This window comes from Nicotiana tomentosiformis, chromosome 3 (assembly GCF_000390325.3).
Source record: "Nicotiana tomentosiformis chromosome 3, ASM39032v3, whole genome shotgun sequence".
Lineage (NCBI taxonomy): Eukaryota > Viridiplantae > Streptophyta > Magnoliopsida > Solanales > Solanaceae > Nicotiana > Nicotiana tomentosiformis.
In genome coordinates this window covers 89,660,013-89,673,500 of record NC_090814.1, presented here as the reverse complement: position 1 = coordinate 89,673,500, position 13,488 = coordinate 89,660,013, and the positions used below count along the sequence as shown (strand labels likewise).

The following is a 13,488-nucleotide window of genomic DNA, read 5'->3' as shown; positions in this document are numbered from 1 at the left end:
ACTGGTTTTATAACGGGGCTAGGGTTAGCCAAAAATATAGTACCTATTAATTAGCAGCAAGTAGTAAGATTACTTGGAAAAGTAGTAAATAATTTGTTAATTAATTAAGGAAAAAGAGAAAAGAAACAAATTATTCAAACTTTACAACTTTAGATTGTCGGCCCTAAAAACCTTGTAACTCAAGAAACACGTAATCATACTCCTATGTAGATAGGGAAAACGAAAACTAACTCCAACTCCTCTTATATAAGTAAAGCAACATCCAAACGTTACCAAAACATAAACAATAACCAGGTTATCAACTTACTATTGAGAGCGAGAGAAAAATTGATTCAATGGCGGCGATTAGCGATCCAATAATGTGGACGAGAGGCAAAACCATAGGAAGAGGTAGTTTTGGTATCGTCACTTTAGCAACGACGACAACAAACTCCTCCGTTAATATTCCGTCAACAATCGCAGTAAAATCTGCCTTGTTTTCGCGTTCAAAGTCGTTATAGAAAGAGAGAGAATTACTACACGAGTTTCAAGATTGTGATCATGTTATTCGATGTTTCGGAGCTGATGTTACCGAAGAAGATGGGAAGATATTGTACAACATGTTTCTTGAATACGCGTCTGGTGGGAGTTTAGCTGATCGGATTGGTCAAAATTCAGGGCAAGGGTTGCGAGATTTTGAGGTAAAACAGTATGCGAAATCGCTTCTCTCAGGGCTTTGTCATATTCATGGAAGAGGTTTCGTTCACCTTGACATTAAACCAAATAACATTTTTCTTGTGGGTACTGAAAAAGTTGCCAAGATTGCAGATTTCGGGTTCGCGAAGAAAGTTGGAGTAAAGAGTCAGAAAAGAAAGAGCGGACTCAAGGGAACACCTATGTACATGGCGTCAGAATCAGTTCTTGATAACGTGTACGGACCTGAAGCCGATATTTGGGCATTCGGGTGCACTGTCTTTGAGATGGTTACAAGGAAGACAGTGTGGGATTGCAGTGAAGCTGACGACGTTGTTTATCTATTGTGCAAAATTGGAACGGGATCACCGGATTTGCAGAACAAAAGATTGTCAAAAAAGGCTGAAGAATTTATGAGAAAGTGTCTTGTTAAGGAGCCGAGATCGCGATGGACTCCTGATATGCTATTAAAGCATCCATTTCTTTCATCTGATGATAATGTTGTTGTTCGTGAGCAGACAAGGATAAAGGAATTCAACCGGCTTTTGTTTATAGAAATTGCAGGAGAAAATGATCCATTAATTGATGATTTTTGTAGTAGTACAATGCTGAAACCAATGAAGTTGTTGAATTGCAGATCCAACAAAAGAAGAAAGCTACTAGAAGGATGCTAATTATCAATTTTGATTAGAATGATTATACAAATGTAAAGAATTATACTAATGTAAAGAACTACGTTCGGGCTTGATCCCCATAGGAGATTAGTTGGGGTACGTAGGCAACCTGTGAAAAAAAGAGAGATCAGGTGCAGCCCCTTGTATTAAACAAAAACAATTTTGTGTTTATATTTTCTGTAATATTGAACAATCTGTACAAAAAGGAAGCTTTTTACATGAAATTTTTGCTAACAGTGAGTACATTTTTGTTTCAACATATCTTGCAGATTTATATATATGTTGTATTCTTCTTTCTTAGATCATGATATATAGAATCAATCAGTTAACTAGAAAGAGAGGCTCTTTAAACAGTGACTACATAATGTTTTAATGTATGCAGAGTTATGTTAGGTTTTCCAATTTGACAAGCACTATAGGTTTTTCTTTCCCACATCTCTTAGGATAATGGGTTTTCCTAAACCTTATAGATTATGGGTTTCTTAAAAATACAAGGAAATAATTCAAGTCACAAAATAACATAATCTAAATAATGTCGGATTTGATCGGATTTTTTAAGTTTGGTTTTGGACTAATCGTTTGGATATTTTAGATTTTCGATTTTAAGCCTACAAGTTGAGATATTTCTTCTTTTTACAAAAATGGTTATCCAAATGAAGTATTCAAGTATTGAAATCATCATCAAGAAAATATAACAGAGATATTAATAAGTTCAATAAAAAGTAATAATAGTAAGATCATGTCCTTCCTTTTACAAAAAGTCGTCCAACGTACGTAACAACAAAAAGGAAATTAAAGAGAGACCAAAAAATACTCCTACAAATCCATAAGGACTGAAAGTATGCTTCTACATTAGTTGATCAAATAAATCGGCCAACTTAAGTGAATTATCATCATTAGAGTTTTCAAGTATCTCAATTATTAGGGGTTAAATTGGATAAGAATAACTTGATTATAGTATGCTCTATTGAATGCTAGAGTTTGCTAAGAATCTTGTAACCACAAAAGCTGTTGGTGGCACATGGAGCCTATTCGATATCAAAGAATAGCTGTGATTGAAGATGCTAATTTATAGAATATACATTCAATGGAAAAAGATGTATCTTCCCATCAAAACAGTGAAACGTGTAGAGGACACTCGACATAAGTAAAGTCCATTTCTTCTTTCATTCATATGTTTCTAATAAATAGCATTAGAAGGCGAATCTCCACTAAATCATCAAAGATTTACAATTGTCTTTCCAATTCTTTCTTCCGCCAGGATATCGACAAAAGCTGAAAGAACTATACTTGTTTGCAAGAAATACTCTGCAATTTGTGAAAAGCAACAAACGTGATTAAAGGACAATAGTTTGCATGCAATCCAGTACAATAAGATTCATATCACCCTCGTCTATCTGGAACACTAGTGGAGAAAAACAAATATTAGTCACGACAAATTGTGATCTGGCTTTTTAAACACATTAGATCGTACATATTGCTTTAACAAAGTTCCAACTTGTGTCTCAGTGCAATGAACTCAATAACAAAAGTGAAACTAAAGAAAACGAATCGTATAGTTATCGATTAACTATTTTGTTTCTTATTTTTCATTATTACATGATCCATTATTCAGTATTACTTCGTTGCTAATATGACATTTTATCAGCTTCACTACTCTCCTTTTAATATAACGTATATATTTTCTTATTCCTTTTAATAATATATAAATTACTGATATGAGCAACTTTATTTATATATTAAAATTATATTTTTGTTAGTCGAAGTTCTTTTATTATTTAAAGTATTAACTACATATATTTGATTGATTTAATTAGTTACTTTTTTACTCTAAAATATAAAGTCTGATTTATTATACCATGAATGAAAATGTGGATTAGAAAAGAAAAAAAGTATAATTATATAGCTGAGGGTTATCATTTAGGATAAAATTCCAAAGTTACATATTGGAAAAGATGACATATTTTTTGTTTTGTTTTTAAAGATGACATATTTTTTGTTTTTTTTTTGGCAAGGTAGAATACTTTTATCACCAAACATCTCTCACTCACATTCCTACAAAGAATACTTAAATGAATTATTTACTTAATCCTGTCAATCTTCCAATTTATGCTTGAGACTTGACCCTATTTGTTTTATTGTTGCATAATTAAATGAGAGAAATATTCAATCGATACATTGAACCATATTCGTCAACAGTGAAAAATAGGCCTAAAGTGTAAGGGTCTATTAGTATTTCTCAACTATCAATTGACATGACAATGATGCATACTTGATAAAGTTTTTGGTGCCACAACAATCCAAAAAAAAAAGATGCTTTCACAAGAGTCAACGTAAGTCCCTTCTGAATAGGGGGAGAAAAAGAGTGCTCTCCTATGTCTCTGTGAGATTTGCAAATGAAACAAAAGAGATTGAAGGATTTCAGTTAGACGAACCCTAGAATGTTCAAGAGAGAGAGAGAGAGAAATATTTGAGAAGAAATATGAGCTTCATTCATTATTAAAAAAGTATCTGTACAAGTGTAATATCCGGTCCTTATACAAAAAGAATACAACCAAATAAATAGTGGGCGCTTACATATTAGGCATGCTACTATGTTGTGCCTTCAGCAAGTCTATCAATTGGGCCATCTATGCTATCTATGCTAACACCCTCCCTCAAGCTGTGGGGTGAAAGAACTCCCAGCTTGCCCAGGAGAAAATTATGTGGAACACCAGACAAGGATTTAGTGAAAATATCGGCCAGTTGAGATAAAATAAAGAGAAATCAAACCATCTGCAAGCTTCTCCCGTACAAAGTGACAATCAAGTTCTATATGTTTGGTCCGCTCGTGTTGGACAGGATTCTTAGCAATGCTGAGGGCAGCTTGATTATCACAGTAAACAGGAACAGGACTGGAAACAGAGACACCAAGATCATGTAATAGACGCACAAGCCAAGTAGATTCAGCCACTATTTTGTGCAAGGCTCGACATTCAGCCTCTGCAGAAGAGAGGTAAACAGTAGGTTGTTTCTTAAAATTACAACAAACAGGGCTGCCACCCAAAGAGATAACATACCCAGTAACAGACTTCCTAGAATTATATCAAGCAGCCCAATTTGAATCTGAGTAAGCCTTTAAGAAGAATACCCTTTGCAGGGTCATTCAACAGATAACGAAGAACGTGTATAGCAGCCTACATATGAGTAGACCTGGGAGCATGCAAGAATTGACTCAAATGTTGAACGAAGAAGGCTTAGTCAGGTCTTGTATGCCGAAGGAAATTCAATTTTCCCACTAATATCCTAAAAAGAGAAGGATCAGAGAGCAACACCCCAGTTCATTGTTAAGTTTACAATTCAAGTCCAATGGAGCCACAACATGAGAGCAATCTGAACAGTGAAATTCAGCAAGTAACTCCTTAGTGTATTTGTGCTGATTCAACAGAAAGCCTTAGGGAACTCTAGAAACTTCAAGACCCAAGAAGTAGTGCAAATCACCAAGGTCCTTGATCTTGAATTGATCATCCAAGAAAGACTTAAGAGAACAACATCATCCCCAACCAATAATATGTCATCCACATAAACTGCAAGAACAACTATAGAAGCTGATGAAGATCTAATGAAAAGTGAATAATCATTGAGGCTAGAATGATATCCGAGGAGATAAGAGCAGAAGAGAGTTTGGCAAAACACTGTCTTGATACTTGCTTAAGCCCATAAAGGGACTTTTTGAGTCTGCACACGAGAGGAGACCCAGAAGGAGCATTGGCAGGATTAGAAACAGACAACCCAAGGGGGACTTTCATATAAACTTCTTCTGAAAGAGCCCCATGTAAGAAGGCATTGGTTACATCAAGTTGGTAAATAATCCAAGACCTTTTGGCTGCAATAGCAAGGAGGCACTTGATAGTAGTGAATTTGATAAAAGGAGAGAAAGTTTCATTGTAGTTAATTCCAGTTGTTTGAGTATCACCTCTAATGATAAGCCCGGCGTTATATCTTTCAATGCTACCATCAGATTTTTATTTAATTTTGTAGACCTATTTGCATGGAATGGCTTTCTTTCCAGGAGGAAGGGGAATAATGTCCCAAGTCAGATTAGCCTCAAGGGCTTGAAACTCCTTGAGCATAGCCTCCTTCCATGCAAGGTTTGATATAGCCTATTGATAATGTTGAGATTCTTGCATATATGCTGGGAACTTGTCACGACCCAAAATTCCACCATAGGCGTCGTGATGGCACTTAGTCTCTAAGACTAAATGAGCCGATTTTAATTACAATTCAAGCATTTTTTTTTTATTAAATAAAATAAGTAATCAAAACTAATAGCGGAACAAAATAAATATACAACCTCCCAAGACTGGTAGTACTGAGTCACGAACTCTAACTGAATACATGGATTGATCACGAGGACCGAATATACAATACTGTTTGATTAAAAATTAATAGTGCAATGAAATAAAAAGACTCCAAGGGACTGCGACGACCAAACAGCTCTACCTTGAATCCTTATGATCCCGCTTTAACTCTTCTCAAGTTCGATATCTTCAATACCTGGCTCTGCACAAAAATGTGCAGAAATTTAGTATGAGTACACCAAGGTCGGTACCCAGTAAGTATCAAGACTAACCTCAGTGGAGTAGAAATGAGGTACAGTCAAGACACTCACTAGTCTAATAACCTGTGCAATATAATATACAAAATAATAGGAACAAATAACAATAAGGGCAACATAAAATAACCATTGATATGCACAGCAAGACAACAAAATACCATTAATGTCGCTCAATAAACAATAAATATAAGTAAACCTAATTAAATCAAATTCTTCAAATAAATGTCTTTCACATATAATTCTTCCAAATAACTCTCTTTCAAATATAATTTTCTCAAATAATTATCTTTCAAATATAATTCTTTCATATAATACTTTCTAAATAAAAATCCTTCCAAATAAATATTTTGAATGTAATTCTTCGATTAAAAAGTCACCATGTGACACCTCATTTCATAATCATAAAAATATGGGTCTCAGCTCATTTTCATATTTTTCGTAAACACGGGTCTCAACCCATTTTTCATATCTCCACGGCACATTGTGCCCATAATTAAATCATCATATTTTCCCGGCACCTCGTGCCCTCATTTCATATCACAACTGCATGGACAATTCACGTGCCAAATATCATTATCATTTAATCACAGCACCTTGTGCCCTCATTTCATACCACAACTGCACGGACAATTCACGTGCCAATATCCTCATTATTTACTCACGGCACCCCGTGCCCACATTTTATTTTATAATCCGCCTGGCAATAGCCACAGGCTCCCAATTTCAACATAAATCAGATTGTTATCAATTTATCAACAACAAGACAAATTGCACAAGGTATAAAAATAAATACAAGAATATCACATGAAAATCATCAACACTACAACACCACATCATCACATATCGTCCCTGACAATAGCAACCCTTATCTCTCGTATAGCCACCCTTATCACTCCTATAATAGCCCCCATTACCCCTCCGCCCTGACAATATCAATAGCCACCCTTATCGCTCATATTGTCACCCTTATCCCTCCTATAACCACCCTTATCGCTCCGCCCAGATAATATTTCAACAAATACAATAACAGTGAAATACCACCCTTATACCCATATAATATCAACGGTGAAATGCCACGCTTATATCCTCAAAATAATAATTCACACAACATAATAATTTACACGAGAAATTATCACGGCAACATAACAAAATCAATTCATATCACAATTTGGCCAATGACCACAAACAATTCCAAAGATACAACCAAATCAATTAATTTCACAATAAATAGCCCAAGGCTCCACACAATGTATATAAAACCTCAAAAATAATCAACAGAGATAGAAAATAATCAGCATAGGGCAACACCTTCATTAGGCCAAATTTAGATAATTATATTAATACTTTTTTTTAAACTTGCTTAATTAAATATTTGCATAGGGAAAATTCATAATGAAATAAAATTCCAAGAAATATCAAACCAGCAATACTCACGAAATTACATACATTTTCAAGTAACAATCACATAAAATTGTCATATAAAAACAAATTCAACAACAAGGATTTAGGCATAGCAATTAGATGATTTAATAAATGCCAACAATTATCCAATTTACTACACAATAATGTCTAAGATTTTAATCCAATAAAATTTGTACATATAAGCCCAAATACGTACTTGTCACCTTGCGTACATGGCTTTTCACATTTCACAAATGGCACATAAGACTCGATGCCTAAGGGGTAATCCCCCACTCGAGGTTAGGCAAGACACTTACCTTTTTGAAGTTATGCCGATATTCCAGAATTGCCTTCTTTCTTGAATTGACCTCCGGACCGCTCGAATATAGTCACAATTATTCGATACAGTCAACAAAAATTATAGAATCAATTCCATAAGAAAATACACATTTTTCAATAAAAATCCGAAACTAACTCAAAATTTGCCCACATCTCGGAATCCAGCGAAAGTTACAAAATCCGATAACCCATTCAATTACGAGTCCACCCATACCAATTTTATCAAATTCCGATAACAACTCGACCTCCAAATCTTAAATTTTCGTTTATGGAAGATTTTGCAAAAATCTTGATTTTTCTTCCATAAATTTACGGATTCATGATATAAATGCGTATGGAATCATGAAATATAATCAATATAGGATATGGAACACTTACCCCTATGTTTTCCCGTGAAAATCGCTCAAAAATCGCCCAAGAACCGTGCTCCAAAAATCCAAAACGAAATAAAGGAAATGACCATTTTTGGTCCTTAAGTTTCTGCCCATCCGTCACTAAAAGTCCATTTTCCGTCACTAAAAGTCCACCAGAACTTGCTTGTATCAGCCTTCCTTCAATTGATCATAACTTTATGTACAAATGTCCAAATGATGAATGGTTTAACTTTCTGGAAACTAGAATCGAATGACTAGAATTTCATGTTTTGTAAATTTTCCGATTCCTTATGAATTGCGAGATATAACCTTCCAAAATTGGCTCTACGCATGGCGAAACTGCTCTACCAGCCTTCATTCAATCCATCATAACTTTCTGTACAAATGTCCACATAATGAATGGTTTAACTTTCTGGAAACAAGAATCAAAGTTTTCAGATAATGAATGGTTTAACTTTTCAGAACTACAACTTTTATGTTTTGAAAAGTTTCTGATTCCTTATGAATTGCGAGATATAAGCTTTCAAAGTTGGCTCCACGCACCAAAAATTTCTGGCGACAGAAATTTTCAGCAACCCTCTTTGTCCGAAATCCATTCCGTTTACATTCCGAAATCCACCCGAAGCCCTTGGGACCTTAAACAAATATACCAACATATCTCAAAATACAATATAAACTAAGTTGAGACTTCAAACCACGCGAAACAACACCGAAATTACGAATCGCGCATCGAATCGAATTATGAGTTTTCAAATCTTCCAACTTCTATATTTTGCGCCGAAACGTATCAAATCAATTGCGATTGATCTCAAATTTTGCACACAAGTCATAAATGACATAACGGAGCTATGAAAATTTTCAGAACTAGATTCTGATCCCGATATCAAAAAATTAACCCCCGGTAAAACTTCCCAAAAATTCATCTTTCGCCATTTCAAGCCTAATTCCTCTACAGACCTCTAAATAATTTTCTGGACATGTCCTTAAGTCCATAATCACCATACGGAGCTATTGACATCATCAAATTCCATTTCGGAGTTGTTTGCTCAAAAGCCAACTCTTCGGTCAACTCTTTCCATTTAAGCTTCTAAATAAGGATTGTTCTTTTAATTTAATTCTGAATCTTCAGTAATTTAAACTCGACCACACCCACGGGTCATAATACATATTGTGAAGCTGCTCGAGACCTTAAGTCACTGAACGAGACGTTAATTCTTAAAATGACAAGTCGGGTCGTTACAGAACTGGATGAAGGATCTGGATAGGGTAAAGAAGAAACCGAGTGTGGAGCAGAGTTGCACACATAATCCTTCAAATGCACTGGAGGATTAGAAGGCCTAGAAGATCTTCTTAGAGGAGGCAGGGAAGAAGGAGAGGGTAAAAGAGGAATAATGGGTGAAGCAGGAACAGGGAAAGTAGGAGAGGAAGCAAAAGTAGTGGGTGAAGAATGAGAAGGAAAAGAGAAAGAAGTGGCATCAAAAGATTTAGATGAATGTTGAGAGGAAGTAGGAAAATACACAGAAGGAGAAGAGTTGGATGGAAACAGGTGCTCAACAAAAGAGACATCTTTGGAATAGAAAATGGATTTGGTATATAGGTGGAGCGGTTTATATCCCTTCTTCCCAAAGGTATATCCCATAAATATGCAAGGGACAACTCTGGGCTTATCCCTGTGAGGAACGGGAACAGAAGCATAGGTCAAACAACCAAAAGATCTAAGATATAAGAGGGAGGTTAACCATTTAACACTTCATATGGAGTTTTATTTGAAATAACAGTAGATGAAAATTTGTTAACTAGGTAAGTGGTTGTAAGAATGCACTCCCCCCCAATATTTGGTGGGCAGTTTAGACTGAAATAAGAGGGCTTTAGCAGTTTCCAATAAGTGCTTGTGCTTCCTTTCACACCATTTTATTATGGAGTGTGTGAACAAGTAGTTTAGTGAGATGGAAGAAAGGTATTCATCATAGGAAGTACAAGATCCTAGTTCAAAAGCATTATCAGTTCTTATAGTCTGGACAGTGGTACCATAGTGAGTGGAGACCATGTTTATGAAAGCCTTGATAAGAGAAAAGACATTTCTTTTACATGAAAGTAAATGAGTCCAGGTTACCTTATTATAGTCATCTACAATGGTTAAATAATATTTAAAACTATTGTAGGTAGCAATATGGTAGGGTCCCTATAGGTTAATATGAACTAGTTGGAAAATTCTGGAAGAATGAGTGGTGCTATCAGGAAAAGGAGTTCTCTACTGTCTTGCCATGGGACATATTGGACAAGTAAAAGATTGTTTTGCTGAAAATTTAGAAGGAAGATGTGGGATAGAAATCATTTTCACAAAAGGAATGTGACACATTCGTTGATTCCACAAAACATCATTTTTATTAATAGTTGTAGAATTACATGAGGTCGAAAACACAGAAGATGGAGAAATATCATTAACACTAGTATGTAATGAACATGCACTAGGTGACACATCATTATTTGAAACCTTTAGAGAAACTGATGGAAAAGCAGAAGCAATAGGTGCTATAGTAGTTACTGATTAATCAAAAGACAAAGGAACAATAATAGATGAAATATAAGAATGTAGAGACCATGATCCACTTTACCAATTTCCAATGGTCTCTTCAGAGAAGGGCCCTGTAGGAAAAGAGATACAACAGTAAGAATAACATAACAATTGATTTGAGTAAGGAGTTGATGTATAGAAATCAAATTGAACTGAAAGGAAGGCACTAATAAGACATTGGTTAAAATGATAGTAGAAGACAGTGAAAGAGAACCCATGGATGTGACTTTAACCTCGTAACCATTAGGCAATGTAATGAGAGAAGGTGTCAACAAAGGTTTAATATTGTGCAATAGGTATTTATGTAGTGTCATGTGATTAGTGGTACAAGAATCCAAAATCCAAGAAACTAAATCTATTTTAGAAGCTTTGCATATAAAAGAACCATCTTTAATTAAAAATAGTACTGTTGACCAGATCTGCAAAGTCGGCATAAGCAGTTGAGGATGAAGGCTGTGGATGAGAAGTGAGTTGTGCATGTTGGAAAAGGGATAAGAGGTGAGCATACTGTTACTTTGAGAACCCATGTGGAGAGACATCAGCATTCTGAGTGTCAGGAGTCATGGAAGTCTCAGAAGATGTCTCCAATTAAGCACAAGCAACAACTTTCCTTTCATGTGGAGGTCTGTTTTTGGTGAATTTGAAATTTGGAGGAAACCCATGGAGCTTATAACATTTGTCCACTGTATGTCCAGTCTTCATACAATACTTGCAAGATATTAAGGACTTCTTAGGCTCAAAATTAACTTGTTGAGTATAATTTCTAGGGTTGTTTTATTGTGGAGGTGCATGAGCAGATTGTGAGTTGGCAAGAAAAGAAGCTGAATTAGAAGAAAAAATTGGAGCATTAGATTTTATCCCTAATCAATAAAGAATATGCCTTTCCAACATATGGTACGGGACTCATCATTAGAATGTTACTTCGAACAGTAGAATATGTATTATTTAACCCAGAAAAAAATTGAATGAGCTATTGGCCGTCAATAAACTCAAGAAGAGCACCATATGTGCATGGTCTGCCAAACGTTCAAGTACCAAGCTTATCCCAGTAACCTTTCAACCTTGTGAAATATGTAGCTATGTCAGAAGACCCCTAAGTAGTGGCGGCTATAGCCCTTTGAAAACTATAGTATTGAGAAGTGTTGGCAACTCCATAACGCTCTTCTAGGGTATCCCAAGCTTCCTTGGCTGTTTTGTAATAGAGGACAATTTTAGATCTTTTCTTGGAAAGGGCATTCATAATCCAAACTTTCACCATATTGTTACACCTCTTCCACTAAGGGTAAAGCCTAGAATCGGAGTCAGGTTTGGTGAAAGACCCATTTATGAGTTGGAGTTTATTCTTTACCGAAAGATATATTATCATTCCCTCTCTCCATTCACCATATCCTATTCCAGCGAATGGGACTGAAACCAATATTTTCCCTGGAGTATCTGAGGGGTGAAGGTATATGGGATGGAAAGGATTAACACTAGGGTTAGGACTAATTTCTAGAGTCTCGAATGAAGTGGGAAGGGCAGAATCAACAGCCATAGTTATCCGAATCAAAGAGGATGCAAATGAACAATCGAAATTGTATGAAATTATACTAGAAACAATGCAAATTAACAAAGTATAGAGAAATACCACCAAATCTGAGAAAGCAAACCCTAAATTGTAGGAAAATCGCGAAAGACCAGCAACCAATGAATCGCTACCTCAATCGTCTATACAAACTCCAAATTTGTGGCTGAACTTGTTCAATCACTAAGGAATTAACATCGATAACCAAAACCCGAACCCACGAAGAATCACCGATATGAAAGTTGATCAAAATCAAAAATTGAACCGATAGAATCATATAAAATGATGAAACCAACCACGTTTGCTCTGATACCATGTGAGATTTGCAAATGAAAAGAGAGAAATTGAAGGATTTCAGTTTGACGAACCCTAAAATGTTCGAGAGAGAGAAATATCTGAGAAGAAATATGAGTTTCATTTATTATTAAAAAGGTGTCTGTACAAGTGTAATACCGAGTCCTTATACAAAAAGAATACAACCAAATAAATAGTGGACTTTTACATATTGGGATTGCTACTATGTTGGGACTTCAGTAAGTCTATCAATTGGGTCATCTATGCTATCTATGCTAACACCCCCTCAAGATTTGGGGTGAGAGAACTCCCAGCTTGCCCAGGAGAAGATTGTGTGAAACACTAGACAAGGATTTAGTAAAAATATCGGCCAGTTGAAATGAAGAGGAGATGAAATAAAGAGAAATAAAACCATCTCAAGCTTCTTCCGCACAAAATGACAATCAAATTCAGGGAAAGGATTGCGTGATTTTGAGGTAAAGCAGTACGCGAAATCGATTCTCTTGGGGCTTAGTGATATTCACGGGAGAGGTTTCGTTCACCTTGATATTAAATCGGATAACATTCGCGAATTGCCAAAATTGCTGATTTTGGGTTCGCAAAGAAGGTTGGAGTGAGGAGTCAGAAAAGAAAGAGCGGACTCAAGGGAATACCTATGTACATGGCGCCATAATCATTTCTTGGTAACGAGTACGGACCTGAAGCCGATATTTGGGCTTTTGGGTGCACTGCCTTTGAGCTGGTTACAGGGAAGACAATGTGGGATTGCAGTGAAGATGACGACATTGTTTATCTATTGTGCAAAATTGGAATGGGATCACCGGATTTGCAAAACAAAGGTTTGTCAAAAGAAGCTGAAGATTTTTTGAAAAAGTGTCATGTTAAGGAGCCGAGATCGCGATGGACTGCTGATATGCTATTGAAGCATCCTTTCCTTTCATCTGAGCAGACAAGGAAAAAGAAAACTCAACCCACTTTTATTTATAGAAATTGCAAGA

The 13,488-nt window shown here is 35.8% G+C and overlaps 1 protein-coding gene and 1 pseudogene across 1 annotated transcript; one reads left to right on the top strand and one right to left on the bottom strand.

The window, feature by feature from the left end:
- Positions 1-298: 298 nt before the first annotated feature.
- Positions 299-1,429, top strand: LOC104121631 (mitogen-activated protein kinase kinase kinase 20-like; annotated as a pseudogene).
- Positions 1,430-2,565: 1,136 nt separating this feature from the next.
- On the bottom strand, positions 2,566-12,166 carry LOC104121632 (uncharacterized). Its single transcript, XM_070198794.1, has 8 exons — positions 11,981-12,166; positions 10,603-10,703; positions 9,298-9,772; positions 5,082-5,230; positions 4,827-4,944; positions 4,661-4,761; positions 4,119-4,420; positions 2,566-2,654 (listed from the first exon to the last, which is right to left on the bottom strand). The coding sequence occupies exons 1-8, from the start codon at positions 12,164-12,166 to the stop codon at positions 2,566-2,568; spliced, it is 1,521 nt and encodes a 506-aa protein (XP_070054895.1).
- Positions 12,167-13,488: the final 1,322 nt, after the last annotated feature.